At 32.9% G+C, this 18,427-nt stretch overlaps 1 protein-coding gene across 1 annotated transcript in view; it reads right to left on the minus strand.

Moving 5' to 3' along the window:
- Nucleotides 1–916: 916 nt before the first annotated feature.
- The window catches only part of AstC (Allatostatin C), a 31,528-nt gene continuing 14,017 nt past the window's right edge, over nucleotides 917–18,427 (minus strand). Inside the window, exons 2-4 of the mRNA XM_017617859.1 lie at nucleotides 4,419–4,568; nucleotides 1,294–1,421; nucleotides 917–1,205 (exon numbers count right to left, since the gene is read on the minus strand). Coding sequence (XP_017473348.1) covers nucleotides 1,082–1,205; nucleotides 1,294–1,421; nucleotides 4,419–4,520 — 354 coding nt within the window. The 5' untranslated portion in view covers nucleotides 4,521–4,568 and the 3' untranslated portion in view covers nucleotides 917–1,081. The remainder of the gene's footprint in view (nucleotides 1,206–1,293; nucleotides 1,422–4,418; nucleotides 4,569–18,427) is intronic.

Below are 18,427 nucleotides of genomic sequence, written 5' to 3' on the forward strand. Positions count from 1 at the left end.
TGGTCATTACTATACCAAATACTTAAATTTGTGTCGGGTTGCGGTTCCATTGCAAGATTTTTTTGCGTGTTCTAATATATAATAGTAAATTGGATGTGTAAACTGCTTTCATACAAAAGCACCTCACCACTTAATTTTACAAAAAAAAAACAAAAGAGACATACATACAGTCCTTATTTGTGCCCTAATAAGTCTGTGCATTTTTGTGGTTTATTTGCCATTTCAGAAAAGCTCAACGTTTCCAGTTAGATTTTGTTCCAAATTTAAATTTATTAACAATAAATATCACTATACATATACAAATGTCATACTTTGAATACGTTATTTAAAATTACATTATTCTAAGAGGTTTCATATACTCTTTTGGATAGTGATTAATACAAACATGCGAAATTTTTAGTTAAAATATTGTTTAAAAATTTGCATTTAAAATATATGCAGATTTACCAGATCAGATGCATTCCCTCTTAACGAAATTGAGAACTATACAATAAGCATACGTAGGTACCTATATAAGTTTAGGATTTAACACCACAACACTATCATTTTTTCATTATGTNTAGAACTATGCAATAAGCATACGTAGGTACCTAGTATATAAGTTTAGGATTTAACAACACAACACTATCATTTTTTCATTATGTCTCTTATAGGCTTTAAATGTGTGAGTGGATCGGTTGAATAAAAATTCTGTATTAGAAATTTTCTGATATTATGTAATCAGCCATAACTATGTACATATGTGCATAAGAATGTAGTATGATTGCTAAATTTTATTTCAGAGTTTTCTGATTAATTATTAAAAAAAAACACACATTTCGAGAAAAGTGTGTACACTGTACATACATGTAAGCAATATGGTAAACATAGAAGAATAAAATTTTATTACAAATTACATAGTTAATTGGGGCTAAGCGGTTGCTGTTTGAAATGTTATTTTTTTTATAAATCGAATAGCTGTGGGCTCAATGTGTTTTTTATGCCTTATTTAATAGATATTGTATGTATTTACAAATTTAAGTCAAACGTTTCCCCATACTTTACTTTACTTTGTCTTGGCATCTTAAGTTTCTTAAGCAGCTTACTTCTTAAAGCACGAGATCGGGTTGAAGTAGCACTGTCGATATCTTACTTGACGTTTTGACTCAGGCGTACGAAAGAGCTCATTCATGCCGCTGTTCCACCCGGGAGTGCGCATGTAAGATCTGTAAATTGATAACCAATCAAAAATATTGTAATACATATATATATTTTATGAATTCGCCCTACAAAGGTATGAAGGTATGAACTTACGTAGGCCTATATTGGGCGATCAACATTTGCAAACGATCGAGCGGGACGCCAGAGTAGGTTGCCGATGCTGGCATCTCATAATAGCTATTCCGCATCTCGTCCAGGTCTTGGTCTAAATTTTCAATATCCTATAATTGTGAAAATAAATAATTGATTAATTAAGTTCTCGTAAATTTTGAGTTTTTTATAGCCTTGAAAACATTATATATTAAATCTAAATGTACTTCTGTAAAAGTGTTCTTACACGATATGTATGTATGTATTTGCATCTGTAAATATGATTTTTACGATACATACACTAGCCAGAATATGTTTCCGTACAGTGTTTTTTTTTTTAATATTTGCAATGTTTTTCGTAGCAAATCTTTTTCGTTCATTTTTATAAAAGTATAGTTCATTCTGCATCAGATGGCATATAAACTAATGATTCAAAGTTTTTACCAAATTTAATAAAATTCAACAAATCTTCACCAAAATTTTCAATAAGTAAAAAAAATATTTTTTATTTTTAATATTTTTATTGAGCTTTGTACCACGATTGTTTATTAGGAAAAATTGAAAAAGCAACAAAGTCTAAGCGGTAGAAGTTATAGCACTATTTCGGAGATCACCACATCTCCTCATCAGACTTCTTTTTTCTAGACTTCAGCAGGGATCGAACCTGCGAATTCGATGTTCAAAGTCAGAAGCGTTAACCACTGAGCTATGTACATCCCGTAAACTCTTGTTGCTAATTCATTTTCCTTATTCAACCAACTACTATCAAGTGCAGCTGATTTGCCGCTATTTAAACTCGACAGCGTGGTTGTTGTTGTCAATTCTATACATCCATTTGCTTATTTGCTTTTTTGTATAGTTTCAGGCAGGCTCTTCCTAAACTATGTATTTGTCAATGTTATTGTGGCTTGTTAACATTTTATTTTTAATATTTTTATTGAGCTTTGTACCACGATTGTTTATTAGGAAAAATTGAAAAAGCAACAAAGTCTAAGCGGTAGAAGTTATAGCACTATTTCGGAGATCACCACATCTCCTCATCAGACTTTTTTTTTCTAGACTTCAGCAGGGATCGAACCTGCGAATTCGATGTTCAAAGTCAGAAGCGTTAACCACTGAGCTATGTACATCCCGTAAACTCTTGTTGCTAATTCATTTTCCTTATTCAACCAACTACTATCAAGTGCAGCTGATTTGCCGCTATTTAAACTCGACAGCGTGGTTGTTGTTGTCAATTCTATACATCCATTTGCTTATTTGCTTTTTTGTATAGTTTCAGGCAGGCTCTTCCTAAACTATGTATTTGTCAATGTTATTGGAAAATGAATTAGCAACAAGAGTTTACGGGATGTACATAGCTCAGTGGTTAACGCTTCCGACTTGGCACATCGATGACGCGGGTTCGATCCCAGCTGAAGTCTATTGAAAAAGAAGTCCGATGAGGAGATGTGGTGATCTCCGAAATAGCTGCTATAACTTTTACCGCTTAGACTTTGTTGCTTTTTCAATTTTTCTTAATAAACAATCGTGGTACAAAGCTCAATAAAAAATATTAAAAATAAAAAATGTTAACAAGCCACAATAACATTGACAAAAAAAATATTTTTTAAAAACAAGCTTTTACAATCAAAGGAATAAAATAAAGTAGTGTAACAAACGATTTTTTAGCAAGAAAATTTCGTCAGAACTGCACTAAAATGAATAAAATAAAATAAGTTAAGGTCTCGTTAAAGTTACTAAAAGCCATTTAGTGAAAGGAGTTATTCAAACTCTAATGAAAATTACTAACAATTTGTACTAATTTACTTCGTTTTTAAAAAAGCTTGTCNATGCATAATTGGTTAGGTATGTATGTATATGTATGTATGCAGATATTTAAATGCCGGTTTGCTATTCGCAAGACAAGCTTTTTTAAAAACGAAGTAAATTAGTGACAAAATTTTCTTGCTAAAAAATATTTTGTTACACTACTTTATTCTATTCCTTTGATTGTACATGTTAAACAAAAGCTTGTTTTTAAAAAATATTTTTTTTACATTATATTATTAACTATGTATATGGTAGGACAGCTTCTCAAACTATGTTGATGCAATTTTTTCAGGTTAAGTTGTTGGAAAAAAATGAATATCTAAATTCCGGGACTAGTCCCGGGATTGTATGAACGATGTCCCGAAAATCCCGGGATCGCAAAAATCNTATTAACTATGTATATGGTAGGACAGCTTCTCAAACTATGTTGATGCAATTTTTTCAGGTTAAGTTGTTGGAAAAAAATGAATATCTAAATTCCGGGACTAGTCCCGGGATTGTATGAACGATGTCCCGAAAATCCCGGGATCGCAAAAATCGAAAAAATTAACATCCCTAGTTTGTGTTTCCCTCGGGATTATATATCGTCCCCCAGAAGCATGAGTGTGCAAATTTACCAATTTTGAGATATTTGGTTGACTTTATTAATCTTTGAATGTTCTATACTATGCGTACACGGAAACCACATAATTTAAAATGTCCATTACATGAATGTACAGTTAAGTCTCATAAAAAACTTTCAAACTCGATTTCCCAACATTTTCATTTTTACACATTCATATTTCTGGCATAAGGAAGACGATATTAGAATATTTTGTTATTTTGATAAATTTGATTATTATTGAATTTTCACGTGGCTATTATAAATTCTAATAACTGCGAAAGCGCATTTTTAGGTACACATGCAAATGTAGTAAGGTCAATTCCGCGCTAGTCAAAGCAATATACATAGATAGGTTTTCCCCACATTGCGAAGTCAACAGATGTTTGCTAATCTTCAGAAAAGTTCCGACCCATCTGAGCTTAAAGGAACGCATTTTGACTAAAATAATAAAAACTATTTTACGTACTCACTTGATCTGTACAACAATTTAGCAAAAACAGTTCTCCAAAAAAAAAAAACATACCTACATACCGTTGGAAATTCGAACAAACATAAAAAAAAAACAATTATGGGGCCCGGCCCATATTTAACACCGGGCCCGGATTTTCTATTTACGGCCCTGGTTATCTTTAAAGTTACTTAAAGTTATTCAATACGCATATTTAATGAATAGAGTTATCCACCCACTCGGGAAAAAGTTGTGTTTTTTTCTTACCTGTCTGTTGTCGATAGCATTTTGAGGGCGTGACTCGATCGCTCCAATAGACACCGTCATTAAAAATGCGTAAAACACGAAGACGGGAATTGATTTCATCATACTAACAGTTCTAGTATATGTAGGAGGTATGTATGTATGTCGGATTTTCTATTGGTAAATGAAAACAAAAATATATAGTTTTTGCATTTTATTACAAATATTAGCATTAAATTATAATGAATGAAATTAAACTTCTACATGTACTCTTATAGCTCAGCTTATAGCTCAGTTATGCATACTTTGCACTGCACTGCATAGAATGATATGCAATACGTATGTTATATGGTAGACAGACGGAGAAAATTAATTTGAATTAATAAGCATAAATGCAAATTAAAATTTTACCCTTACAGACGGCAGTAATGCGAATAAACCAGCCGCAAGGTTGTGGGTTCGAGTCCCACGGCCAGTATACTTTTTTTATTTCCTTTTCATAATTTTTTTTTAAGTTCTATATTTTTTTTACGTTACTTTCAGTTAGTTATTGTTGAATTTTTAACAAAATTCATCTTTAATAATTAAAATTAACTAAAAGTAAAATAAGAAATGTGATATAAAATAAAGCAAATGAAAATAAAATAAAGTAAAATTAAATATATAAATAAAATAAAATAAAAAAATATAAAATAAATAATAAAAACAAAAAACTTTTCGCAATCGCTCCAACCGAATATCGAACCTGGCAGCTACAGGCTTGTAGCTCGCAACTCTCACCACTCGGCTACCGCGTACGCAAAACACGACTGCTTCGTTTGCTTACTTGTACAAAAGACAACAACTGGCCGTTTTTACCAGTGTTGTCATCGAAAATTCCCCGGATCCGAGTTAATTCCCAAAAATTTCGTGCATTTGTTCGGCTGCTTATGCTCATTTTAAAGAGGAAAATGCATGAGTTAAAGCAAATTAATGCTGGTAATGCAAATAATCGAGCCCGTTTGTCTACCGTATAAGTATGTAAATGCGCTGAGAGAAATTAGGAGATTCTCAATAATATATCGTCGTTTAAAGTGCAAAACCGCGTATCAGAAAAATGCAAAACCACGTATGTGAAGTCGTAGAAATTATTTTCTAGAGTGTAAAAACACTCATATTTCAAAATGGTTCTCTTTTTTATAAAGCACTCGCATATCTGGCTAGTATATTTCAGGGCGAATGGATAAGGATTGAGCCAAGAGCTTGTGTGAGCAAATCCAATTTTTGCAGCCAATTTCAGTTAGGCGGTTTTGCAGAATCACGATACGCGGTTTTGTACTTTAAACGACGATATGGCGCATTAAAGTAGTATATCCAAACTGTTCATACAGGCACAAATTTATTGTCCCGCATAATACAAATTAACTTTCAGAGGATTAACCTGTTATCAAACCTTAATTTGTCAGGCAGTGATTGTGGCTTTGTTACAGTAGGTAAGCAAAATGGAAATGATGTACATGCATTTTTTATATTATTCAGCCGCTCCTGTATATTTAAATACTTAACTAAAAGAAATGTCGCCTAAATGAGCGAACTTCTGATTACTACTGGCATTCATATTCCTTTGAAATATTAATTAGATACATATGTATGAAGATTAACTGATGCCAATGTTAATGCACATACATATATTTGCATTACTATATTATTTACTCGAATATACTAATATGTATGCATGTATGTGCATATGTACATTTATAAAGATGGGCACTTCTGACCAAACCCAAAATTAACATAATACCTACATACTAGGAATGTTAGTCCCGGGATTTTCGGGATTTGTAATTTGCTTGCACTGATGGCAATAATAGAAACTCCTTTTATTGACCAGCATTGGCTATATTTCTTCTTTTATTTAATAATTAATATTTTTTTTATAAATGTGTAGCTCATTATACACATAACACCGCGCGATAGTAAATTTTAAAAACAAATATCAATATAGTCGCGAAATCATGGGCCAAATATAGTAAAATTGCGTTTTTAGTTTTTCACTCTGCCGTCAGTAATTCAAAAATGCTTTAAAAAATTCAGAGAAATGTGCTTAGAGAAGAAGTATGGGTATAAAATTAATGAGGAAATCCTGTAGAATTTAAACAGATTCAAGTTTCTGGTGAAGAAGTGCTGGTATATATGGAAAATGTCATTTTAAAATTTTATCCTTGAAATTTCGCAATATTTGTTTTTGAAAAAAAAAGTATGTTAAGGGCTTATATAAACTCGATAACATCCTCGAATTTCGTTCTTTTAACTTTGTCAGCTTAAAAATTACCTATACGTCCTTGTCAATCCAAAAGATTTAATTTTTTTTTTAATTCTAAAGAAATTTCCTATTGCATTTGTTACCCATATTTTTATTCTACATTGCATTGATTTTTTTTAATAATTTTTGGAAGTAATCATATCTTTGAAATTACAAAGTCCTTCAAAATAGATCCTGCGGTCAGAGAGAAAAAATAAAAATGCCACTTTAAATAAAGCCCCGTTTCTTTATTATTTATTTCATGGTAGGAGAGCTTCTCAAACAATATAGAAGCAATTTTTTCGATTCAAGTTGTTGAAAAGTAAGGAATATCTAAATCACGGGACTAATCCCGGCATCCCGGGATTGTGACAACGCCATCCGGAAAATCCCGGGATCGGAAAAAGCCGAAAAATTAACATCCCTACTACATACAAACATAGTTAATTAGAAAATAACATTTGTGCATTAAAACATTCATTGCTTTTATACTACATAGAAACTACATACAGAAACATAAAACGATAAAATAGTTCCGTAGCAAAATGGCTCTGCGGTGAAATCGCTATAACGATGATCAAAGAAACTAAATTTGAATTACTGGAGTCAATGTCAAAAGAAAGGAATACCTGTTTGAATTCGTGAAATTCTTTTTCAAATACATATTACTATCTAAATTTTGGACTACTATCCTACTATTTGTTTAAAAAGTTTGAAAACTATGAAGAAATTAACGGTAATCTTAAGTTTTTATATGAGAATTAAAGTCGGTTTTGTTTTTTGCTTAAAAATTGCTTGTTTATATCCTACGTTCTTTGGCTTCATTTGAAAGTTGAATAACCTGTTGGATGGCGTGTTGAAGATTTAAAGAAGGACTTTCAACCACACAATTCATCATCTTTCTAAAACACGAAGTATGTATTAACACAGTTTTGTGTCACCCTGCCTTTATAACGGAAAACAATTTCCTTTATTACACATTGTTGTTAGCTAACTAATTGCCCAACCGCAAATCATGTGTGCCAAATTTACAACTTACATATATCTACATACATACATACATATGTAAATATGTACTAAAAGCTAAGCAATAATTAGGTAGGCCGTAGGTATCAGTAATCACACCACTCTCCTCATCAGTCTGGGGCATTGATCAAACTAAAAAATAAAATCGTGCGGCATAGTGTAATCTGAGTAAATATGTAAATAGCATACGCTTATAGGTGACAGGCAATAAGATCAACGGAAATAAGGTCAATTGACCTTATTTCCATTGACCTTATTACCTGTCACCATGCTTATAATGGTATGAGCGGTGGATTACACAGGCGAACAAAAATGGGAAACAATAGACTTTTTTGTGCTGATTACGAATCTGTAAGTATTTATAAAGTTTCCATCAGCTATAGATTTTGAGAAAATCGTGGTCAAAGTATCAAAAAATTGCGTTTTTGCAATATTTGAGAAGCTCTAGCAACAAAACGAAGGGTGATAGAACCTTCCACTTGGGCTTAAATTAAAGCTAGAACTCTCGACAACTATCCCTTGACTTGATGGTCACTTATAGTCATTTATTGAATAACGAAAACTCATTTTGGCGAAGTTTGAGTACCTACCGCAATTAAACAAAAGGTGGTAGAATCTTCCACTTAGGCTTAAATTAATCCCTGGACCCTAACCTTAAGATCATTTAGTCATTTATTGAATAACGAAAACTCATTTTGGCGAAGTTTGAGTACCTACCGCAATTAAACAAAAGGTGGTAGAATCTTCCACTTAGGCTTAAATTAATCCCTGGACCCTAACCTTAAGATCATTTAGTCATTTATTGAATAACGAAAACTCATTTTGGCGAAGTTTGAGTACCTACCGCAATTAAACAAAAGGTGGTAGAATCTTCCACTTAGGCTTAAATTAATCCCTGGACCCTAACCTTAAGATCATTTAGTCATTTATTGAACAGCAAAAACGGATTTTGGCACAATTTTCTTTCTTCCAATAGCACAATACTCCAGTATTTTGTTATGGTTCAATAAATGACTATAAGTGCCCATAAAGTCAAGGTGAATGTATGGTATTTTCAGGGATACTAGCCGAGAGTTCTAGCTTTAATTTAACCAAAGTGGAAGGTTCTATCACCTTTCGTTTTTTTGCTGGAGCCTCTCAAATATTGCAAAAACGCGGTTTTTTGATACTTTGACCACGTTTTTATTAATATTTAAAGCTGAAAAAGTCTATCAAAACAGCTTTTACATTTTAGGAAACAAAATCAGTGTCCCGGTGGATTATTGATAGAAATTTCATGAGGCACGATTTTATTTTTAATCCTTAGACCAGAGGTGGGCAGCCTCGGCAGAGCATTTTTGTAGTGTGCGTGGGATTGATGTCACTGTGTGCGTGCGAACAACCCAGTCGGACCATGCAGAATGTGGTTCCCTAAGAATGCCTTTAGGGTACTGGTTTTTTCACGCGAAATTCGCAGCACATTTAAATTGTGTAGGAAAAATTAGAAAAAATCTACATGTAGCAATAACTACATTCTTTTTTCACTACTATGCTAGGCTAAAAATCTGTAGGTCGGGAAAAATTCACTGCTAAGGTCAGCATTTTGTAATGCTTTGACCTCGGAAAATAAATACGAACGAGAATATAAACTCTACAAAGCTCTTCAAACCAACAACACAACCACCTCATGCGAAATTGCCTTCTTCAAGAACCGTTTCTGCTGTGTTTCGCGCCTGTATAAAAGCGAATTGCCGTTGAAACACAATACCGACGAACGGCGAATTTTCGCACAGTAGTGCGACGACGGCGGCAACTTTCGCCCAAAAATTTCGCTCAGTAAAACACAACTACGGCGACAACGGATTCAGCTGCTTATGACAAGGTACAATTAAAATGTTTACAAATAATAAGATTATTAATTTTTAACAAAACCTAATACAGTATTTTTCAATTTCGATTTGAAAACTTGAGAATATTTAGCATATGGCCACAATGGATTGTATTTTGCCGCTGCCGCCACGCCACGGACGATAGAAATAAGTCTATCATTGCGAACAGTCGTCGGACGAACGTCGTCGTTTGCTTTGGTTGTGTGCGTTCTCATATACAACAGTGTGTTTTAATTTTTACAGCGAACATTCGCAGCGAAAATTTTGATTATAGTTTTCTTTATATATAAAGATTAGTTATTAAAAAATATAAGAAGCCAAGTAGGGGTTAAATTCACTTTTACCTACTTAAATTTAATGGACTACAAAACTGCATACCCAAAAATTCTGCACAAAAGGTTTAAAATTTGTGGGTGTAATTGTTAGAGTTTGTTGAATTTTTATAATTTGAAATTTTAAATGGAGAGTTATGTAATTCTGGGTAGGACTTTTGGACTTTTGTAAAAAAAAAAAACTATAGACATTAGGTTAACAAAATAAAAAACCAAAACTGGTCAATATGTAACTTAACTTAATCCAGCTGACCACAAGGGTTTAGAGATAATGGACGAGTCCGCGCATCCCCCCTCCTCCCCTGCGTCCTCCTCAACAAACAAATAAAGCTTATCAGCCCTGTAAACCTACCTCTGACAACTGTCCCACATATAGCTGTCACGGCTGGGGAAATGCTTCTCTGTTGAATTATTCTTATCTAACTACGTGGAAACGACAATGCAATTGTGGTAAAAATTTGCAAGTAATTTCTAACATTATGTAACAAACACGAAACACAACCGCAACTTCCGTAATTAAATGTAACAACTTTTAGCTTTTTTGTCACGGGTGGGACATGACAAATACTGCTTAATAATAACTCATAGTATAGATAAAGCAGTCACACAATTTAATATATAACACAATTTTTTTAAAATCAGATAAGTTCTACTATGTATTTTTCTTACCAAACACTTGAATTATGAATCGCAAATTATTTGACAGTCTATTCAACACAACCTACTTTAAACTCAATCAAAAAGTTTACTTAGAACTTGATTTCAAAACGTAAAAAAGGTAACAAAAATGCATTAAAAGCTTTAATTTGTTATTTTTTGGTTCATTCAAGATTTCTACAAATGCCTTATCCACACGTTTGTTAGTTTTATAAAGAAAATAATTTTGCACCGAGGTTCACTTTCCTATGGAACCTCCCATATGTATATTGATTATGAGACAAACTAGATATGTAACGTAGGTTTCACTTCGCCAGAGTGGCCCAGGCGCATTTACTTCTTTTTTAAATGGGTTTTATAATTATTATGATTATTTTATCATGTTCTTTCCTAACATAAGTATGTTAAGTATTCAGTGAAACAACACAAATCGCTGGAACTCGCCTGTCACTGAAACCAGAATTGAAAATTTGTTGTTGATTGTACTGCGATAAGTACATTCCAGTGTCGAATTACACAGTTGGTGTATTAAATTATAAATTAGGTGCATAGAATACATTTTTGCAGCCATCTTCATAAGCTAACTCGAAGGATTGTGTTACTTTCAATGGACTACAAAAAATACTTTATTTCCGCATACTCAACTGGCTTTGAGAAACATTTCCGCAAGTCGTGCGACGCGGACAAAGGTAGTGCAAACGCCAAGTGAATACAAAATTGCAGTTATGGAAAGGATAAAAAGTTTAATTGCACTGCATCGACAGGGTTTCGATTTCGTATTCAGCAGCAACAATAAATTAAAACACACCATTGATCCTATGTTGGAAGAATGAATGCCACGTGGCAAAGAACTAAGTAAGAAGTAGAGGTTATATTAGGAAGGAACGTATGGGAGAGCCTCATCTACTTTCACTTGGGGCATATGCACATAATGTATGTAGTTGTCCGACGTAAGCGAGTTGGTACAGAAGTACGTTAGATATGTAGGCTCATAAAAGTAAAGCAATGCATGTACATTAGGGTGGTCCAAAAATGCATGTGAAAAAGTAAAGTCGGAATTTTTATGCTCTCACTCCCTAGGATTGTTCTATACCACAAAAACTATACTCTTAATTTTTTATTTTGAAATCAAAAAATATTTAGAGGTTGTTCAAAGCGCACAAAGTTTTCCATGTATTTTATATGGGGAAAAAACAACTTTTCGTAGAAATGGTATAGAATAGTTAAAAATCAATATTTTTAGATCGGAAAACTCTGGTTCTCTTCAGGATACTTTCAATAATAATATTCAATTGTTTATTTAACCATTTTTTCATCGCAACTATAATTTATAGGTCCGCCAAAAACCCACAAAAACCGCGAAAAATGCAATGGGGCGAGCAATAAAAAATCGTCAGTATTAAAATATGGTTAAATAAACAATTGAATATTATTATTGAAAGTATCCTGAAGAGAACCAGAGTTTTCCGATCTAAAAATATTGATTTTCAAGAATTCTATGCCTTTTCTACGAAAAATTTTATTTTTCCCATATAAAATAACATGGAAAACTTTGAGTGCTTTGAGCGCTTTTTGATTTCCTAACCTAGCTTAAAAGCTTACTTGGAAAGGATTTTGCGGTCTTTAAATTTGTCGGTCTTGCCTAGCCAAAAAAGATAATTTCACATACTATATGTGCACACTCCTTTAATATCGGGCTGACTTAAGTTATCTCCATAAAATCTAGTACATAGGTATCTACATACATAAGCATTTCACTTTCTACCTGGCTGAAGGTACTTCTTTACCCTGCTCACTTGTCGGGGCGACGGAGTTGATGAACCACGACTATCACCAGGAAGAAATAGTAATTTCGGGGCTGAAAACCAACAAAGCTGCCTACCTATCTTTGTATTTATAATAATAAAATTTTAGTTTAAAAAACTAAAACCTCGCTATTAAAACTTCCATTCGTACTGTCACATCAATTTATATGACCTTTGACCTTGGATAATTCGTTTACAGATCTGGGATCGATAAGAACGTTTCACATTTCATTTATAATGACGTTCGTAACATTCTTACCAATTTTCAGCTTTATGCGAGTTACCGCAGCCTTGAAAATCTAATTTGAGCGGGCAAATAGAAAACAATTTTGAAAATATGGTTTAAATAGAGTAGCAATTAAAAAATATTAGTTACGCGGGTTATAGTGCACTTCAATTGGGTTGACAAGTGATCATTTATGAATTTGAAAAATTGTGCTACTCCTAAAAAAATATAAAATGTGTATTTCCTGGGACTCACCACTTCTTTTGACCAAATTAAACTATTTTTTGACCGACTTCCAAAAAAGGAGGAGGTTATCAGTTCGTCGGAATATTTTTATTTTATTTTTTTATGTATTTTACCGCATAACTTTGGACCACGTCAACCGATTTCGATAATTAATTAATTTTTTGCATCGGAAAGGTAGCGTCTCAGAGGCGGTCCCATACTAGTCTGGTTTAGATCCGATCATTGGATCATGAATATATATATTTCATACGTAAAACCCTCCTATGCTATATGCGCAATACAAAAAAAACTAGCCAGCCCTAATGTACATATGTATGTGTTTATCAGAGCTATGTAACTGTGAAATCATTTAATTTTTTAAATCATGAAATATTTACAAATAAGATTTCATTATTGTTAGCCGACTTCCAAAAAAGAAGAAGGTTATCAATTCGTCGGATAACCACCACGTTATTGATTTCGACAATTCTTTTTCTATCGGAAAGATAGTGTCTCACAAGTGGTCCCATACTAATTTGGTTTAGATCCGATCATTTGATCATGAAAAAATTAAAGGTACTCCTTAATTTTTATATGAGAATTGAAGTCGGTTGTATTTTTTGCTTAAGAACTGCTTGTTATCTCTTAAAATAATTACACAGTAACTTACAGTAATTTTTAATTCTGAGAATTTCTCTCATATGAGGGAATAAAAAAGGACAAAAACGCCAACTATGGAAAAAGCTTGAAGTTGTATGTAACTTTAGTAAAGTAGCTTTTATTTTGGTGGAAAATATTTACAAGTATAAATTTATCCCACAGAAACTTCCAAACTTTATTTATGTATAAATTAAATTTTATTTTACTATCTCGATTTATCTTATTTTATCAACTTTTTTGCCAGCCAAGGCATAATTCGTAACAATTGTTACAAAATATTACAAACTATTTATTGTCATTGTCAGGCATTTTTCTAATTGCGAGGAGCACAATATCATTTACTAATTTTGCTATAAATTTTCTATTTTCAAATCGATTCGCAAAAGATTGGATCTATATACTTGGAAATTAAATAAGCTTCAATATAGCATAAAAATAAGAACAAAAAGTTTGCAGCTTTTAGGTGTAATTCACAGTAGAATAACGATGCGACTTAAATTTGTGTCCGATTTCACCCATAAATTGCAGATAACTTTTAAACTGATAATTTGATTGCAAAACATTGTATATCAAGTTCATAGGAATTTTGAAGGCTTTTAAAATCTGGTGGAGTCTTTGGGCCTCACCATTCGATAGTATCGATACTATCGGTAAGAGAAAAAATATGAGATCCTTACAACGGCACTATTTATGTTGAATATGGTAATATTAATAGAAAAAAACAGAAATGTTAGTTTCAATCAACATTTTAGTGTGCTTTATTAAAAATAACAAAATTAGTTATTTTAAGCAACAAAAAAAAAACGAAGAAAATCCGAATTATTCGAGTCATAAAAATTTCGAGGTTTTAGATTTTTTAGAAAAATTTTGAGTATGGTAATATTAATAGAAAAAACAGAAATGTTAGTTTCAATCAACATTTTAGTGTGCTTTATTAAAAATAACAAAATTAGTTATTTTAAGCAACAAAAAAAAAAAAACGAAGAAAATCCGAATTATTCGAGTCATAAAAATTTCGAGGTTTTAGATTTTTTAGAAAAATTTTGAGTATGCGCTTTTGTAGTCTATTAAGTTTTAGTCAAAATGGCAAGTTTGAAGTAGCTAGGGCTTACTGTGCATTTTTGGCAATTTTTCGTTTCCGATAGTAGCGCGTAGTCGCTACCATTCATTTGTTCGGTGAAGATTAGAGTACGCTGCCTTTATTTGGAGACCTTATTACCAAGTCCACATAAACAGGATTGAGTCAGTCCAGCGCGTGTTTGTTTATCCGACACGCCTTATGATCGCTTAACTTCTCCGACCCTATCCCATACTATTTTTCACATTGTCAGTTAATTAACTTAATGCCGTTGCATAACCGAAGAATTTTCCTGTCCATTTCCTTCATTTTCGATGTAAAGTCCCTTATTGCTCAGCAGTATTTACTATTTCAATGTTCCTAGCAGAATTTTGCGCCAAACTGATTTGTTTCGAGTCGCTATTAGCAAAACTCCTAACAGCCGAAATGCTTCCTTAAATAGAACTTTGCAAGAAATCAATACGATTTCTAGATCTCTCTGGATCTTGATCTCTCTAAGTCAAAGGGTATTTTCCGAAATCGACTTGAATCTTACTTAAGTAATCTCAATAAACTTTTATAGTATGTAATTTTTTCTAATATGTGTAGTTTGTTTGATGAAAAGCACAGTTCGCCGGCGGGTCACGAAAACGACTCCCCTGCAGCCCGCAAAAACGATACACCAGCGAACTGCGAAACGATGCTCAAAATGTATACCAAATTTAAAGTAAAAGTACAGTTTTATACCAAATTTAAAAAAAAGTTCATACCCAGAAATTTTATTTTATTTAATAAGGCCAATAGAGTGAACTGTACCTTTATACAAAAAAAATAATAAATAAATAAAAAACTTTTATATGAAAAGTATTTTGAATACTTTGAAAAATATGTAGGCGGTTTAAGTTTCTGAGCACAAGTGTACATTATGGATTCCATATTCTGTCATAATAAAAAAATTGTCATAGTAAAAGCGGTTTACTATCCAAATGAATGACTTTTATTTATGCTTAGATATATAAAAATGTGCGCGTGGAACTTGTCCAGCCCAGGCCGAAGGTTTCTCAAAAAACTTGTGGGCTTGAAGTAGGGATGTCCAATATTCATCGATATTCGATTTTATCGATGATAAGGCGTAAAATATCGATGTCTTATAATCGATTGCGGACTATGTAGAACATCGGCACATCGATACCTTGCACACATAATCGAAGTGCCGATGATTCCAGATATTCACTGTTCATACATACATACATACATATGTAGTTACGACTTTTGCATTTCAGGTGACGATGTACCTGAACGTGGTTGTACGTATGTAAAACTATAATTAATCAAAAAGGCGAAGGTAGTAAAATATTTGATTTGATTTTAAGTTTTTTGATAAATTTTTTTAAACAAATCTGAAACTCTTATACATACGGCTTACTTCTGATGAGCACGGGAACAATTCCGTATTTTAGAATGTTATCGATATTGTGTAAAATCGATTATTATCGGTCGATGAAAATCGAGAATCGATGTTGACCCTCCGATGTCATCACCACCGATGAAAAAATCGATGATTTCTCATCATCGCCCATCCCTAGTTTGAAGAAACGAATTCGTTTCAAGTTAACCCAAACGACTTTACTTTCCTGTTTCCTTTTATTTAGTATTTCGCAAAACGTTCAATACAACATTTTGCGTGTTTAAAGCAAAGCAAAATTTTATAAGAATAGGAAGGATTCGATCTTTATTAAAAGATTTCGTGTTATTTTGGCTGATCGCATTTTCGGCGTTTCTTTTCGACTTCCTGGATTTGGATTTTCCTTTTATTGAATATAAGTGGGAAAAAATAAAATAAGTACCTTTGTTTGTACGAGTCGTGATTAATTTAATTTTAACCGACTTCCAAAAAAGGAGGAGGTTATCAGTTCGTCGGAATATTTTTTTTTTTTTTTTTTTTTTTTTTATGTATGTTACCGCATAACATTGGACCACGTCAACCGATTTCGATAATTCTCATCGAATTCTCATTTCATCGGAAAGGTAGTGTCTCAGAGGTGGTCCCATACTAATCTGGTTGAGATCCGATCAGTGGATCATGAGATATATATATATATATACTTTTTTTTATATGGGAGTTGAAGTCGGTTTTTTTTTTGCTAAGAATTACTTGTTTTAAATCAATTCAAGGTCACTATACTGCGTATCGTATAATGTGAAAATCTATTCCCAACAGCATTTTTCTCCTTGCAATTATTGTACTGTTACTCATAGAATGTAAGCTCATACATACGTACACACATATGTACATATTTATATACATACATGCATGATTACTAATAATAGCAGAATTGACTAACGCGGCAGTCAGTCAACACAAATGCAAACAGTATTAAATTTTTAATTTTGCCACAAGCAACATTTTTGTTTTTTGTAGGGTAGAGTGCGTTTGCTAAATTTAATTTAAGTAGTGTGGAAGAAGCCGAGTTTAGGAACAAACAATGTGTGGCAAAAATTAAAAACTTTTGTCATTTTAATGATTTAATTTCTGCGTGCAACAACAACACGTCTAAGTTTAGTGAAGTGATAAAATGGAAATGGAAGGGAGTCGACGGAATGATTTATAGCTGGCATTTAAAAACGCCCAAAGCTTTTGCCACAAAAATAAATACGTTGCGCTTATGGCTATTATCTAGTCTTTAAGGAGATGTTGTTGTCACCTACGACAACTTTTGAAATGCGGTTTTAGATTATTCTTTTTTGGGCGCAGCGAAAGAGTCGAATTACACCATCATCATTACAATGTAATTTGCAGAAGTGTGAAGCAATTTTGCGGACAATAAAGCGAAAATCTTTGGTTTCAAAAATCTTTATGATAAAAGGAAATTTCTGCGTCGGATATTTTACATTAAAATACTATATATAAACATTAGGGTGGTCCCTAAATGTAGGAAGCAAATTTTTACATCAGATTTCCTAAGCCTCAACCCCTACGTCGTGGCTACCGTAGTCGTGGATAATAATAATAATAATAATCCCAACGGTTTTTACCCAGTACCAGGAACCAGTATTTTCAATTTTTGCGCCGAGTCACGATAGGCAGCAGTTTGTTAAGTGTCGAGATCTAAAACTGTTCAGCTACAGAACTAAATTCATCAGCCGATTTTATGTCTTTATTTTAATGATTCATTTATTGAGAGAGGACAGTATCGATTTCTTAATGCTGAAAAGCGGATCTGATATATCAAACGTGCTGGAATGAGAGTTAAAATTCTGGCATAAGCAACGGAGTGGGTCGTGCAATTCAAAATTAGTTTTACAAGCTATCCCAATGTACATTTAGGCCCCGATTGAAGTTGGGTAAGGCGTGTCGCATGGGGGTCAAAATTCAGATTACCCTATGACGAAGTCTTAACCGACTCCAATCGGGACTAAAATTTATATGTGATATCCTCGACTTCAGTAGTATCGATTTTGGGTATTAAATGAAAAAAATAATAAAATTTAAATTTTTTGAGTCCATAGGGGCATCTGGTCTTTGACTCCTTTGCGCCACGCCTTAACCGACTCCAATTGGGACCAAAATTTATATGTGATATCTGTTACCGTAGTATTACAGATTAAGGGGGTGAGACTGAAAAAATCGTCCATTTGATTTTTAAGGACCACCCTAATAAACATACATAACTAAAACGCATACATATCCCCAAATTATTTGAAGCAATTATTGTTAACCAGCTGACATATTCTATATCTTCTTCAATTACACAATCTCAACACGGGTTTTCTAAAGGAAAATCTACTATTACTAATTTATTGGAGTTTACAACTCATGTCTCAAACGGTTTTAGAGAAAATGCTCATACCGACGTAATTTACACCGATTTCAGTAAAGCTTTTGACAAAGTATG

This window comes from Rhagoletis zephyria, unplaced genomic scaffold, assembly GCF_001687245.7.
Source record: "Rhagoletis zephyria isolate East Lansing unplaced genomic scaffold, Rhagoletis_zephyria_1.1 Rzeph_scaffold_01512, whole genome shotgun sequence".
Lineage (NCBI taxonomy): Eukaryota > Metazoa > Arthropoda > Insecta > Diptera > Tephritidae > Rhagoletis > Rhagoletis zephyria.